This window comes from Scyliorhinus torazame, chromosome 2 (genome assembly GCF_047496885.1).
Source record: "Scyliorhinus torazame isolate Kashiwa2021f chromosome 2, sScyTor2.1, whole genome shotgun sequence".
NCBI lineage: Eukaryota > Metazoa > Chordata > Chondrichthyes > Carcharhiniformes > Scyliorhinidae > Scyliorhinus > Scyliorhinus torazame.
Window position 1 is genome coordinate 232,027,766 of NC_092708.1, and position 16,694 is coordinate 232,044,459.

General features: G+C 47.8%; 1 protein-coding gene across 1 annotated transcript in view; it reads left to right on the forward strand.

Moving 5' to 3' along the window:
• The window catches only part of ryr3 (ryanodine receptor 3), a 593,334-nt gene that overhangs the window by 99,331 nt on the left and 477,309 nt on the right, over positions 1-16,694 (forward strand). Inside the window, 1 exon segment of the mRNA XM_072484927.1 lies at positions 4,675-4,794. Within this exon segment, the coding sequence (XP_072341028.1) occupies positions 4,675-4,794 (120 nt within the window).

Here is a 16,694-nt window from a genome sequence, read left to right on the forward strand (position 1 = left end):
GCCTCCTATATGCCACCTTGTCAAAGGCCTTCTGGCAATCTAAATAAATCACATCCACTGGTTCTCCTTTGTCTAACATCCTTGTTGCTTCCTCAAAGAACTATAAATGAATTGTCAGACATGACCTCCCCTTGACGAAGCCATACTGACCCAGTCCTATTTTATCATGCACCTCCAAGTACTCCGTGATCTCATCTTTAATAATGGAATCTAAAGTCTTACCAATGACCAAAGTCAGGCTCACGGGCCGATAATTTCCTGTCTTCTGTCTCTCTCCCTTCTTAAACATGGGTATTACATGAGCTATTTTCCAGTCCTCTGGGACCTCCAGTGATTCCTGAAAGATCACCACCAATGCTTCTGCTATCTCCTTTAGCTCCCTGGGTTTAGTCCGTCCGGTCCAGATGACTTATCCACTTTCAGACATTTCAGTTACCCCAGAATCTTCTCCTTAGTGATGGCCACTACTCTTCCCTCTGCTCCTGATTCTCCTGGAGCACTGGCATCCCACTGGTCTCTTCGTGAAAACTGATGCAAAGTAACTATTCAGTTCCTCTGCCATTTCTTCTTTTCTTATTACAACTTCTCCAGCCTCATTTTCTAGTGGTCCAATATCTTTTCTTGCCTCTCTCTTACCTTTTATATATTGAAAATACTCTTCCTATCTTCTTTTATATTACTAGCTAGCTTGCACTCATATTTCATCTTCTCCCCCCTTATTGCTTTTTTAGTTGTCGTCTGCTCCCTTTTAAAGGCTTCCCAATCTTCTGGCTTCCCACTAATGCACGCCACCTTGTATGTTTTTCCTTTTGCTTTCATGCTGTCCCTGACTTCCCTTGTCCACCATGGATGCCTCGCCCTCCACTTCGCATGTTTCCTCCTCCTTGGGATGAATTTCTGTTGTGCCTACCAAATAACCTCCCAAAACACTGTCATTGCTGTTCCACTGTGTTCCCTACAAGGCTCTCCTTCCAATCAATTCTGGCCAGCTGCTCCTTCATGTCTTTGTAGTTACCTTTATTTAATTGTAATGCCGTTACATCTGATTCCAGCTTTTCCCACTCAAACTGCAGGGTAAATTCTATCACATTGTGGTCACTGTTCCCTAAGGGTTCCTTCACCTTAAGATCCCAATCAAGTCTGCCTCATTACACGTCACCAAATCCTGAATTGCTTGTTCCCAACTGGGCTCTACTACAAGCTGCTCCAAACAACATCTCTTACACATTCCACAAACTCCTTTTCTTGGGATCCACTACCAACCTGATTTTCCCAGTCCACATGCATATTGAAGTCCCTCATGCTTATTGTAATATTGCCTTTCTTATATGCCTTTTCTATCTCCTGATTTATTCCCTGCCCCACATCCTGACTACTGCTAGGGGCCTGTACGTAACTCCCATCAGAGTCTTTTTCATTTGCGATTCCTCAACTCTACCCATACAGATTCTATGCCTTCCGATCCTATCGCTTCTTGCAATCGATTTAACTTCATTCCTTACTAGCAATGCAACCTTGCCCCCTTTGCCCATCTGCGTGACCTTTCGATAGGACACATATCCTTGGACATTTAAATCCCAGCCCTGATCCCCTTGCAGCCACATCTCTGTGATGCCCACAACATTGTACTGGTCAATTTCAATGTGCGCAACAAGCACATTTACCTTGTTTCGTATACCGCGCGTATTTAGATTCAACACCCTCAATCCTGCATTGACCAACCCCCTTCTTGTGTTTGTCCTATTTCTGCTCTAACTGAAGTTAGATTCCTGCCAGCTTCTATATTCTCAGTTCTCTAATGTGTTCTTGAAAACTTACTAACCTCCTCCTGAGCTCTCGGCCCCTTTAACTAGTTTAAAGTCCTCGTCAATAACCTGCACTTCCACCTTCTCCTTGAACTTGGATTTTGTAATTCTGCATACAACTGAACCCCCCCCCACTATTTAGTTCAAACCCCTATCTACGGCTGATTCGCCAGGACTCTGGTCCCAGCATGATTCAAATGAAGACTGCCCATCGGAACAAGTCGCCTCTTCCCCAGTACTTGTGCCATTGTCCCATGAATTCAAACCCATTTCTCCCACACCAATCTTTGGTGGGCTATGGTGTGAAGAATGAATAAATCAGCAGTAGTTGCTCAGCTACTGGGGCCTAGTAAGGTAGAGAAGCTTTTAAAATTTAGTTTTAACTGAATTTGTGGGTAGGTGAAGATGGATAGTGAGAGAGAAGGTAGCTCTGCTCAAAACAGTTGATTTAGAAGGCTAGCGAGCGAACATCTCTCTCTGCCGGAAATCTAAAGTCCAGCTAGTTAAAGAAACGAGAGAAATGAAGATATGTTTAAGAAGTCTGGAGTTAAGTAAAGAGAGACCAAAGTTGTTCAGAAGAATTCAAGGAAGAGTAAACAAAGTGATCTGAGTTAAAGAGAGAATTATAGTAACTGGATTTCAAGTGGGACAGCAGACTTCAGAAGTACATGGAATGTTTTGATATCATCCTTTAACACAGTCTGGGAATAAAATACAGCCTCGGAATCAAGAGTTAAAGCAATTGTGAACTGTTTGCACAGCAGTCAGGACAAAGTACCCTAAAACGATTGATGTAAAATCCTGGACTGGATTCGATGTTAAAAGTGGAACGGAAGCTTTGTTTAAAAGTGTCTTTTGGAAAACATGGACTGGATTTCGGAATGTAAACCATTAAGGGATATATTTCTGATGATATAAAATGGGTTAAAGGGATATGGGGAGCAGGTAGGCACATGGATTTGAGACCAGGAAGAGATCAGCCATGATCTGATTGAATGGTGGGGCAGGCGTGAGGGACTGAATTGCCTACTTCTGCTCCTAGTTTTTATGTTCCTAACTCCTTAGATTACCACCAAGGCAGTAAAAATGAAAATTACATTCCCTGCCAAGGCAGTAAAAATGGAAAATTATGTTCCCTGTTGACGGGGAAGATTTTAGTAAGAGGAAGAAATCCATAGGAATGAAAGGATACCCATACTTTAGCTAGCAGCAATTTTCAACCTTACCCTATTGGGAAAGGAGGGGTGAAATGGAAATAGGAAATGGCCTAGATCATAATTAATCAAACACCTCTTAATTTTACCACTTAAGATCCTGGTCAAATCCTGAAAGAATTGGTTCAGGAACTGTCTTCCCTTTGGAGCTTAACTGCATATCCTGTTGATGTGGCATCAACCAGTTGACTGGATCGATGTGGTCTTCAGTTTTCACAGTCAAAAAGAACTATATACCATCTCTTAATAAGTCACATAGAATTTCATTTGTGAAGGCCATTCTCCCTTTCAGCAGTGGTTCAAATGATTGCTGAATGTAAGGAAACTTGGGGCGGGATTCTCCCCTACCCAGCGGGGTGGGGGGGGGGGGGGGTGGTTCCGGCGTAATGGAGTGGCGGGAACCACTCCGGCGTCGGGCCGCCCCAAAGGTGCGGAAGTCTCCGCACCTTTAGGGGCCAAGCCCTCACCTTGAGGGGCTAGGCCCGCGCCGGAGTGGTTTGTGCTCCGCCGGCTGGCGGGAAAGGCCTTTGGCGCCACACCAGCCGGGGCCCGAAAGGTCTTCGCCGGGCGACGCATGCACGGGAGCGTCAGCGGCTGCTGACGTCATCCCCGCGCATGCGCAGGGGAGGAGGTCTTTTCCGCCTCTGCCATAGTGAAGACCATGGTGAAGGCGGAAGAAAAAGAGTGCCATCACGGCACAGGCCCGCCCGCGGATCGGTGGGCCCCGATCGCGGGCCAGGCCACCGTGGGGGCACCCCCCGGGGCCAGATCGCCCCGTGCCCCCCCCAGGACCCCGGAGCCTGCCCGCGCCGCCTTGTCCCGCCATTCAAAAGGTGGTTTAATCCATGCTGGCGGGATAGGCATTCCAGCAGCGAGACTTCGGCCCGTCGCGGACCGGAGAATCAGCGGGGTGGGCCCGCCGACCGATGCGGCGAGATTCCCGCCCCCGCCGAATCTCTGGTGGCGGAGACTTCGGGACACGGCGGGGGGCGGGATTCACGCCAGCCCCCGGCGATTCTCCGACCCGGCGTGGGGTCGGAGAATCCCGCCCCTGATCAGTAAAGTCATTCCTTGATGTCCATTGAGGGAGGTGAAGATTTGGAAGGCTTAATGTAGAGCTCAGTGAAATGTGGCCTTTATCTTGTTATGAAGTGTTTGCAGATGGTTGTACAACGCACATAATCAACAGAAATTCTCTTTACATCTCTTTTTCCTGTCTATTTATTGACACTCTTATTTCCCCATCTTCCCTAACATTCGATCCATTTTTATGCAAGAAAATTATGGGATTGATATGTTGCATTGTATTTAATTTCATTACTGAAATGGCATTGCGTACTTGTCCTATTATAAAATGAGCAGTTCACAGTACAGCCCTTGCACTTTGAACATTAGGTACTTAGGATGGAATCCTAAAAAAATATATTGGGCTATCAGTTACATAGATGTTGCACTATTTTTCAGCTTAATTATTTTGGCCGCATATGATGGCAAGCCAATAAAAAGGATTGTATGAGTACCATTTCATATTCACAGTCAGAAGGTTATTGAGAGACAAGTCGTCGTGTTTTCTCGGGAGTAGTTCAAACTCTTGTTAGTCAAAATGTTAGTAAATCCACAAGCTGTTCTTACCAGTCTCATTTTACTTTTCTTAGGATGATGAAGTTGTACTTCAGTCCACTGCCACCATCCAGAAGGAACAACGTAAATTTTGCCTCTCAGCTGAAGGATTTGGTGGACGTTTGTGCTTTCTAGAGCCTACTTCAGAAGCGAAGGTATTCATATTTTTAAATCTATGATTTCAACATAATGGGCGAGGCCTTCCGACTATTCACACAGGTGGGATCTTCCGGTCTCACCGGTGCACCCCCACTGCGGGTTTCCCATCAGCATGGGATGGATTGAATGGGAAACCCCATCGACAGTGGTGGGACAAGAAGATCCCATTGCCAGTCAATGGAGGCTCTCCTCCCCCCACCACAAAGCAGTCACGGGGACGTCAGAGAATCTCATCCAATAGTTCAATAGGTTCTTTTTCAATAAAGATTTTGGGCAGAATTTTCTCCAAAATGGCAAAGGATCAGGTTGCGATTGAAAACCAGATTTTCTATCCAGATCTTCTAACACTTTGTCAAAAAAAGCAGGGGGGTATCAGAGCCCTGTCATTTCCCTGACCACCCAGGGGCTACACTCGCCTCTGTGCCCCAGGCATGGTCATCCTGACTGCTTGGGAGGGGTGGGGGGGGGGGGGGGGGGCACAACATGTGATGTCCCCGGAAGATACAGCATTATGCTGTTTATGCATATTTAAATGAATGAAAATGGATGGTACTCAGGTTCACGCTCTCACTGGGATGAAACTGAATATGTTGTTGGCGCGGGGATCTTATTCTGAATTTTCCCTGGTGCAAATCTCATTATGGCCCTCCCATGAGAGTTAGCAGTCATAATGGTATTTGCTCACATGGCAAACGAGCCCAGTAAACCCCCCCCCCGCATTGTGCCTTATCCAGTTTGTTGAAAACCATCTGTGTTAAAGACATCCTGTGAATTTAATTTGTGAATTATCATGGATTAATCAGGCAGCTAAGCATGCTAAATCATGCAACTGAAACTGCAATTTAGTGTTCATGTGCTTTAAATCTTATTCTCTGTGTCTTTCTTTGTCCTATTTGAGCATTCACCAAGCATTCTTACGCTATTGGTGGCACTGAATGGATAAATTAAGCAATATTAAATACAATCAGCATTTGTAGAATATGTATTGTTAAACAACTGGGAATAACTGGAGATTTTAAATATTTTTCTAATATTTGATTTCTTCATCTTGCATTTTGTTTGTAGCCACACATTTTTCCATTAACGAGCATGCCAAAATGTGGGAGATCAAGTTGCTGGGGTTAGGCAGAGTACCTCTTCTTACCCACTAAATCTCATCCCAGCTCTTCATTCTCATCATCTGCTCATCTTCTACATGGATATCCTTCAGTTGTCCACATGCACAGTCCTACATGAAACTGAAGTTTATTACAGAATTTAAATCATTTGAGATTTGCAACAGGGATTCTGCACTTATCCTGGGCACATACACTACTATTATCCCTACAGTATATAAAATGTTTTTTTAAAGTGAGAGTAGTCATTGCTACAATTTATCTCCAGCATCAATTATGTTTACAGCCTGGTTTGGAATAACAATTGTGGTAAACATGATTCTGTCAGTAGTAAAGGTTGTCTGGTATTTTAATACAATGAATATTAAAGGTGAATGCAGTTGTTCTTGGTAGATTGAATGCTGAATGTTACCTTTGATTGGGGGAATCCGTTAAATCGCTGTTTTCATTACTTGGCTAAAAACCTCGGGCTGGCGTTTCTGGTCTTTTTGTAAATTGTGGCTACGCTTGGTTGTGGTTTTCAAAATAAAATTACTTCCTCATATTTCCATTTTTAAAGACAGTACCTGTGGTAGTGTGGCCCCTTTAAGGGCCGAGCCCTCATGGTCAACATGACTGGCTTGGGCTTTTTGCGCAAGAGCCTGCAAAGCCAGACCAACGGGGAAAAAATTGCAGGGCCCTGGGAGTGGGTCCCAGGCAGAGTGGGTCCTAGAGCCAGAAAGTGAAGACCTGTTTAGTGACTCTGTGCTTCTGTATAGGTTCCCTTTATTTGATACCCAATAAACCCATGTTCCGTTATACTGGAGGCCTCCCTAGTATTGCCTCGAGCCACCACATTGCAACTGAATTGGTCGCACGTCTGCAGCAATCAGACTTCGAGGAGGAAGGGAGAAACCTCCAAAAGGAACCGAGAAGTCAAAGTGTCCACAGCATCATAAAGCAATGAATGAAAAATGTCCATGATTTGGTAGTTTGACCCATTCAACTAGGGGGCTGGAGCTAGTATATTGAGCGGTTTCGTTAATTCCTTACAGCAATGAAATAACAGGGGAGGATAAAAAGAAGATTTTCTTATTAACAGGTTGTGAGCCAACATCTTGCAACCTTATCAGAAATTTGACGTCCCCATAGCCTCCTGGCATCATGGTGTGATCCAACGGCCACGCTGTGCCCAAAAAGCAGCTCACTGCGGCACAGCATGGCAAATAGAAGCTGGCATACCCTACTTCCAGGATCTACCCACCTTGCGATGTAAAGCACACCCATTGAGGGCTTTGATCACTTTTTAAGCAAATCTGCATATTAAAGCAAGTCAACTAACTCACTTTAATGTGTAGATTCCTGAGTTACCCGAGGCATGGAATCTATGTCCTTTGCCTAGGAGATTTCAGGCGAGCACCGTTTAGCACTGGTCTCCAGAAACAGGGACCAGATGGAACAGCACTTGTGGTGGTCTCCCAGGTGATCGGAGGCCTCCAGGTGCATGCCACTTGGTACTCTGGCACTGCTGGTGTCACCTGGATAACCTGGCACTGGCACCCTGGCAGTGCTGACCAAGGTGCTTAGGTGGCACTGCCAGCTGGCCGGAACATAGAACAATACAGCACAGAACAGGACCTTCGGCCCAACATGTTGTGCCAACCACTTATCCTAATCTAAGATCAACCTAACTTGCACCCTTCAATTTACTGCTGTCCATGTGCCAGTCCAAGAGTCGCTTAAATGTCCCTAATGACTCTGACTCCACCACCTCTGCTGGCAGTGCATTCCACACATCACCACTCTGTGTGTAAAGAACCAACCTCTGACATCTCCCCTATACCTTCCTCCAATCACCTGAAAATGATGTCCCCTCATGGCAGCCATTTCCGCCCTGGGGAAAAGTCTCTGGCTATCCACTCTATCCATAACTTGTACACCTCTATCAGGTCACCTCTCCAGTGAGAAAGGCCCTAGCTCCCTCATTGGTTGGGATATGCCACACAAGTCTCTGCTCGAGCCCTGGAATGAGTTGTAAATGTTCAGGGCTGAGGTAACCTTATAGGCCACCAGGAGAGGGTATCCTCCTCCTCCACGACTGCCAGGGTGCCAGGTTGGCACAGCCAATGGGTCAAGCTCCCATAGTGCATTGGGGCTTACAGGGGGTATCAGGGCTGTTTTGGGGGCCCTGGTGATTGGGACACCATTTAAAAATGGCGTCCTGATTTCTTGCTGTGTTGATGAATTCTGGCGAGCAGAGCTCCTCAGTGCACAAAACAGGGGGCTATGTGTGTCCTCGGCCATGCGTTGTCCGCTTAGGCCCCTCGTCTAATGAGGGTGGCATTTTATAGCCATGTGTTTCTCGACGACAGCACCTGGTGACATGTTGCGTGGTCGCTTAGTATGTGGTATTAACAGCAAAAGAAGCTTCTGGCTAAAACAAAGATTACCCTAGACAGGGTAACAGAGATTGTTCAGGTGACCGAGTGCACTAGAGGGCCTCCTTCACTGTAGGGATTCTATGGAGATCCGAAGGGACAATCCTCATTAAGACTGAGGACCTGTAGATTAACCCCATGGCCATACTGTTTTTGCGATCTGGAAACCTTCCCCAGAACAAGAAGAAGAAAAGGAAGGCCAACTAGGGAATGGGAATCTGATGTCCCTCCAATATTTTAGAGCCAGCTGTGAGGAATTGCATCCACCACCAGCCATCCTTTTGAAATGGCGCCACTTGGTCCTGCCATGATTAACACTCAGATGATAGAAGAAAGACAAGGATGTTAAGCACACAGCATATCTACCATGACTAAGATAAGATAATACAAGTTCCTGAAACACTCCAGGAGAAGGAAAATACTTTCAGTCAGTGCACACATAATAGAAACATCCTCGAACTGGATACAAGATAATAAAATCAGACAAGACCGTGATCTGGGAAAAGTCTGAGCTGCAAATCATGAAACCATTCCCTTGCCCCTCATGGGTTGAATGACGGTTCAGGCAGTAGTTGAATTAGTTGTCGGATACAATTTTCAGGGTCACAGGATAAAGCATAACATAATTCACTTCAACAACCTTCATTGCCTTCAAGCTTCATCTAAGCACTGACGCTTGGCCTGCAATGTCGCTGAAAGTCTGGGAAGAAAGAAATCTTCACTCCCTCATGGAGCCAGGTCTCACCATGTCTTGTTGTCTCCAGGACCTTTTGGCGGTCTTTAAGGTTGTGGACATGAATGACTAAAGGCCTGGAACGAAAACCATCTCTTGGCCTCAAAGATAGGATATGTCCAGCTTTCACATCCAGCTTGAGAAAACATGGCAGCCAGTTCTCGAAGAACTTACCAGGGGTCTTATCCTCCACACCTTCTGGCAGACCAACGATTCGGATATTCTTTATCCAACCTCGGTTCTCCAAGTCCCCTGCGACATTCGCCACGTTACTCAAACCAGTTTTGGTTGAATTCTTGCCTCCGCAGAGGAAGCTTCATATTCTGCATGCAGGATTCTCTCCTCCGTACCATCAAGCCTCTTAATGGTGCTTTGCAACTCAGCCTCATGAGCACATAGATTCTAGATCAGTCACTCGGATAATCTCGGCAGTCATCATTTTCTCTACTTCCAAGAGAACCGCAGAGAGCGCGAGGTTGAGAGATCCCCTGAGGATCAGGCCGCCATATTGAGAGGGCAGCTCCAACCCTGCTGAATCTGGCTGCCGCCTTTTATTGACGGACTTCACAGTAAATATTAATTCAAGGATGAAGTCGATAAATGTCAGACAAACAGGATAAATGGTGGATTATAAGCGAGTGGCGCCTGAGCCCGCAGAAAAGCAGCTATTCCCGGGCCTGCATCACATGATCCCCGAAAGAGATTATTTTAATTCCAGAATAACAGTTTGTAAGTAGAATGAAGGAAAACCTTATCTATGGCTTTTTTGAAAAGAAGAATTAGATTTGTTAGTAAGCTTACTGAGCATGTGAATAAGTTCACAGAAAAGGCATCTATGATTATCAGTCAATAAACAGGAGGAGTTATCAAATCTAATACGCTGACAATTGGCAGATCGATAAAGTGGATCTTTCATTTTAAATGGATATTGTGTTGGTGACATTAGAATCATCCTTATAGCACTTTTCACAAAACCTAATTAAAAGCTCATGTGATTGAATACATGTTCCTGGAAATAAGCAAATCTAACTGCATGAAATACTATACTTTAGGACAAATTGCATTAACAAATACCAACCCTCTGAGAATTTGAAATAAATATTGATGTACATTTAATTAATTATTGTTTTATTATTTAAAATGCATTTGATTAATGTACTTCTGAATAGATGTCTACTCTTTAAAAAGAGGGAAAATAAAATCGATCATTACTGTACCGCATCCAAGTTCCCACTTCAGGATACAGTCTTGATGCTGGGTTTGCGAGAGTCTAATTTGGCAAACCATGAAGTGGCCAGCTGTAACTTGGGTCACATGCAGATGTAAGGTTTTCTCGACACAGTCTTCGTCAGTAACTCAGCTTCAGAAACTTAGGCCGGAATCTCCGCATCAGAACCTAAGCGTTGATGCTGAGACTGAATCGGTGGACTTCTACGACAACTAAATTGGCCCGTTCACGAAGCAATTCACGATCCGTTAATGGGCTATCTGCCATGTGGAACTCGAGCGATTCAAATGAAAACCAGTGTCCGATTGGCCGGGGTCAGGATTACCACTCGAGAGGCTGACACACTGCAGCCACATATTAGCACTCCACTCCCCACACAGTCATCCCAGCCAACTATATGGCAGCACGGAGAGAGACACCCCGGTTTGCGAACGCGAGTTGGAGACCCTGCTGGACACCATAGAGCAGAGGCGGGCCACTCTGTTCCCGAGGATGGGAAGAAGGCTGCCATCCGCTGCCATACACCGTGTCTGGACGCAGGTGGCAGAGACCATGAGCACCGTTGGTCCCACTGCCAGGACCGCCAGCAGTACCGACGAAGCTGCACGACCTCCTCAGGGAAGCCTGGGTGAGTAGGCAGCAACGTGCCCCTGGCACCAAACCCCGTCCAACACACGTATCCACCCCCCTCTCAAGGTGCCGCATAACTGCAGGGAGAGATAGAAGACTGGAGGAGGACCGCCGGACCTGTGACCCTTCACCACAGTGGAGCTGCGGGCATGGGACCTGGTCATTGGGCCTGTAGAGAGGGCAGTCACCAAGCAGATTCCAGAAACGAGGAGATGATGGAGAGTGAAGTCATAGTCATAGAGTCATAGAACATACAGTGCAGAAGGAGGCCATTCGGCCCATCGAATCTGCACCGACCCACTTAAACCCTCACTTCCACCCTATCCCCGTAACCCAATTACCCCTCCTAACCTTTTGGTAACTAAGGGCAATTTATCATGGCCAATCCACCTAACGTGCACATCTTTGGACTGTGGGAGGAAACCGGAGCACCCGGAGGAAACCCACGCACACACGGGGAGAACGTGCAGACTCCGCACAGACAGTGACCAAGCAGGGAATCGAACCTGGGACCCTGGCGCTGAGAAGCCATAGTGCTATCCACCTGTGCTACCGTGCAGTCCAAAGTGATCCCGCAAACACCACTCCGAGACACCCCGAAGCGCCAGTCCGGGTATGACACTGGCTTCTCATCACAGTTGTCTCCAACACCCTCCACCATCCCAGAGACACCCACTTCGGTTGGGCGCTTTTATTGGACAGGCTCCTGGGGCACTAACTGGTGCACACCCCACACGTGCTGTGGTACATTAGGTGCAGGTAGGAACACCCAAAGGGGCACACAGTCTGCATGCAGCCCAAGCCCAAGGACCAGCTGTATTGGTCCCGGGCTTCTGGAAAGGGCAGTCCCATCGATAATGGCGATGCAGACACAGAGCTAGGGACTAAATGAGGGGTAGTCAATAACCACCCAGCGCCTGCAGGTGCAGTTGGAGGAGTCCAACTGTGTGCAGGGCCAGGAGGTGGTGCCAACAATGCATGCCACTAGGCTAACACCGCACGGGTGACGTCTGTGGTGGAGGCCTTGGGAACGAAGGTATCAGCCATGGGTCAGGATGTACAAGGCCTGGGGCACTCTGTGTGGGTGGTGGCCAAGGCTGTACCTGGGCCACATCGACGCTCCAGAGCTTCACCCAGTCACAACGGGTTCTGGCTGAGGGCGTGTCGGCGTTGCCCAGGCGCTGGCTGAGTTGTGCCAGTCGCGGAGGAAGGTGGCACAGTCACTGGGTGACTGGCCCTGGCAGACTCCTCACCCTCCCCCTCCCCCACCTTGTCAGCAGCAGGACTAGCAGCCCACGGTCGCAACTTTGGGAACGTGTCCTACACCTACCCTGCACGTCTTTGGGTTGTGGGTGTGAGACTCACACAGACACGGGGAAAATGTGCAAACTCCGCAAGAACAGGGACATGGGGCTGGGATCGAACCAGGGTGCTTGGTGCCATGAGGCAGCAGTGCTAACCACTGCGCCACTATGCCGCCCTACCCCCGTAACCTCACCTGCTCATCTTTGGACTGTGGGAGGAAACCGGAGCACCTGGTGGAAACCCACGCAGACACAGGGAGAATGTGCAAACTCCACTCAAACAAGACCGGAGTTGAACACGTCTTCCTGATGCTGCGAGGCAGCAGTGCTAACTACTGTGTTCATCGTGCCACCTATTTTACCATAGTCGTGTAGATGTATTTTTGCTATAATAGATGATAGCTTTATCGTCAACATTACTGATGCTAGCTTTCAATTCCACATATTAAAAAATCAGTTACGTTTAAATTCCACAGCTGCCATGGTGGCATTTGAACTCATGTCTCCACGCCTGGGCCTCTGGTGACATTAACACGTTACCATTGTCTCCCAGGTGCAAGTATAATATTTCCAACATATACCTTTTCCAAGCGAAATTGTAAATTTATGACTTGTTATATATTGTAGAATTTGTGATGGAATCTGCCACTTGCAGGACCATTGGGGAGCATGTACAAACTGTTATCTGAACAGGTGATTTGCCGAATACTGTGGCGAGGACGCAGAGACTGATTTCAAAGTTTGTCTTTTTTTGAGTCATGCCCTAACTGAAAGGGAACCAAAGCTTCAAGTTTCTCGGGAAACTGAATCTGATTTATAATAATAATCTTTATAGTGTCACAAGTAGGCTTATGTCAACACTGCAATGAAGTTACTGTGAAAATCCCCTAGTCGCCACATTCCGGCACCTGTTCGGGTACACTGAGGGAGAATCCAAAATGTCCAATTCGCCTAACAGCATGTCTTTTGGGACTTGTGGGAGGAAACCAGAGCACCCGGAGGAAACCCACGCAGACATGGGGAGAACGTGCAGACTCCGCACAACAATGACCCAAGCCGGGAATCAAACCCAGGTCCCTGGCGCTGTGAAGCACAGTGCTAACTACTGTATTTAAAAATGTATTTTATGACAAACGTGTCAAAACAGGTTACAGCAAATAAACACCCCGGGAAACATACTTCCCAGCAATCAACTATATAGTCTGTACAGAGTTCCCCCTTTTACTCTCCCCTGCGACGAACAGCTCCTCAAACACGGTCACAAACATTTCCCACCTATTCTCCAGCCCCTCTGCAGAGCCCCTTAACTCATACTTTATCTTCTCCAACCGCAGGAAGTCGTACAGGTCACCCAACCAAGCTGCTACCCCCAGTGGCGATGCCGACTGCCACTCCAGTAAAATTCGCCGGCGTGCAATCAGAGAGGCGAAGGCCACAACATCGACCTTCCTCCTCTCTATGTGCTCCGACTCCTCTGAAACCCCAAATATCGCCACCAAAGATTCCGGGTCCACCTTCCCCTCCACTATCCTGGCTAAGATCACGAACACTCCCGCCCAGAATCTTCCCAACTTTTCACAACCCCAAAATGTGTGTGTGATTCGCTGGCCCCCACCCACACCTCTCAAACTCATCTGCTATCCCCTAAAATAATCCGCTCATTCTCATCCGAGTCATATGCACCCTGTGCACCACCTTAAACTGTATCAGGCTCCTTGCACAAGAGGAGATCCCGTTTATCTTACCCAGCGCCTCACTTCATACTCCCCAATTGATCTCCCGTCCCAACTACGCTTCCCATTTCTCCTTGATCTTCACCACCCGCTCGCCTCCCTGCTCTCCCAGCCACTTATACATATCCCCAAATTTCCTCTCCCCTTCCACATCCAGGAGCAGCAGTCGCTCCAGCAGGGTAACAGGAGACAGAGAGTAGTGGTGGAAGGGAGTGTCTCAAAATGGAGAAAGATGACTAGTGGTGTTCCACAGGGATCCGTGCTTGGACCACTGTTGTTTGTGAGAACATAAATGATCTGGATGAAGCTATAGGTGGTCTGATTAGCAAGTTTGCAGATGATACTAAGATTGGTGGAGTTTCAGATAGCGAGGAGGACTGTTAGAATACAGCAAAATATAGATAGATTGGAGAGTTGGACAGAGAAATGGCAGATGGAGTTCAATCCAGGCAAATGTGAGGTGATGCATTTTGGAAGATCTAATTCAAGAGCGGCCTATAGGGTCAATGGAAGAGTCCTAGGGAAAATTGATGTACAGAGAGATCTGGGAGTTCAGGTCCATTGTACCCTGAAGGTGGCAACGCAGGTCGATAGAGTGGTCAAGAAGGCATACAGCATGCTTGCCTTTATCGGACGGGGTATTGAGTACAAGAGTCAGCAGGTCACGTTACAGTTGTATAGGACTTTGGTTAGACCACATTTGGAATACTGCGTGCAGTTCTGGTCGCCACATTACCAGAAGGATGTGGATGCTTTAGAGAGGGTGCAGAGGAGGTTCACCAGGATGTTGCCTGGTATGGAGGGTGCTAGCTATGAAGAAAGGTTGAGTAGATTAGGATTGTTTTCGTTAGAAAGACGGAGGTTGAGGGGCGACCTGATTGAGGTCTACAAAATTATGAGAGGTATGGACAGGGTGGATAGCAACAAGCTTTTTCCAACAGTGGAGGTGTCAATTACAAGGGGTCACGATTTCAAGGTGAGAGGGGGAAAGTTTAAGGGAGATGTGCGTGGAAAGTTTTTTACGCAGAGGGTGGTGGGTGCCTGGAATGCTTTGCCAGCAGAGGTGGGCACGATAGCGTAATTTAAGATGCATCTAGACAGATATATGAACGGGTGGGGAACAGAGGGAAGTAGATCCTTGGAAAATAGAAGACAGGTTTAGATAAAGGATCTGGATCGGCGCAGGCTGGGAGGGTCGAAGGGCCTGTTCCTGTGCTGTAATTTTCTTTGTTCTTTGTTCTTCTTATCTAGGGAACCCCCTCCAGACCTTTCGCGCAAAGCCCCTAACCTGCAGATACCTGAACTCATTCCCCCTCGGCAGCTTTACCCTCTTCCTTAGCTCATACAGACTGGCAAACCCTTCCTCCAAATACAAATCCCTCACCTTGACCAGCCTCACTTCCCTCCACCTCCTGTACACTCTATCCATCCCCCCCAGTTCAAACCCATGATTCTCGCACAGCGGTGTTAACACCGACATCCCTTCCATCCCTAAAATGCCTCCTCAACTGATTCCAAATCTTCACTGTGAACTGCACCACAGGGCTCCCTGAATACCTACTCAGGGGCATTGGCAACGCTGCCATCACCATAGCCCTCAAACTGGACCCCTTGCAAGATTCCCTCTCCATCCTAACCCACTCTATCCCTTCATCTTCCCACCACCGCCGCACCATGCCCACAATCACCGCCTAATAATAATGAAGCAAGGTCGGTAACACCCCCCCCCCCCTGCCTCTGCACCTGTAGCAGGGTCCTCCCCACCCTCAGCACCTTTTCCGCCCATACAAAGTCCAAAATGATCGTGTCCATTTTCCAAAAAAAAAGCCTTTGGTATAAAGATCGGGAGAGCCTGAAAGATAAACAAGAACCTCGGCAGAATATTAATTTTCACCTCTTGGACCCTCCTCGCCAACATTAAGTGCAGTGTATCCCACCTCTTAAGATGCTAACCACTGTGCTACCGTGCCGCCAAACAGACAAAATGCTACATCCAGCTGAGCTGAGCTCATATCACTCTGTTAAAATGCAGACAGATTGAAAAAAATGAAGGTGCTGTAGTACATTAGGTGGAGGTAGGAACACCCAAAGGGGCAAACAGTCGGCGAGCGGCCCAAGCCCAAGGACTAGCTGGCATCTGTATTGGTCTCGGGCTTCTGGAAAGGGCAGTCCCATCGATAATGGTGATGCAGACACAGAGCTAGGGACTAAATGAGGGGTTGTCAATAACCGCCCAGCGCTTGCAGGTGCAGTTGGAGGAATCCAACCGTGTGCAGGGGCAGGGGGCAGTGCCAACAATGCATGCCACCAGGCCAACACCGCACGGGTGACGTCCGTGTTGGAGGCCTTGGGAGCGAAGGTATCAGCCATGGGCCAGGATGTATAAGGCCTGGGGCACTCTGTGTGGGTGGTGGCCAAGGCTGTACCAGGGCCACATTGACGCTCCAGAGCTTCACCCAGTCACAACGGGTTCTGGCTGAGGGCGCGTTGGCGTTGCCCAGGTGCTGGCTGAGCTGTGCCAGTCCCGGAGGGATTGTGTCCTACACCTACCCTGCACATCTTTGGGTTGTGGGAGTGAGACTCACACAGACACGGGGAAAATGTGCAAACACCGCAAGAACAGGGACATGGGGCCGGGATCGAACCAGGGTGCTTTATGCCATGAGGCAGCAGTGCTAACCACTGCACCACTGTGCCATCCTACCCCTGTAACCTCACCTGCACATCTTTGGACTG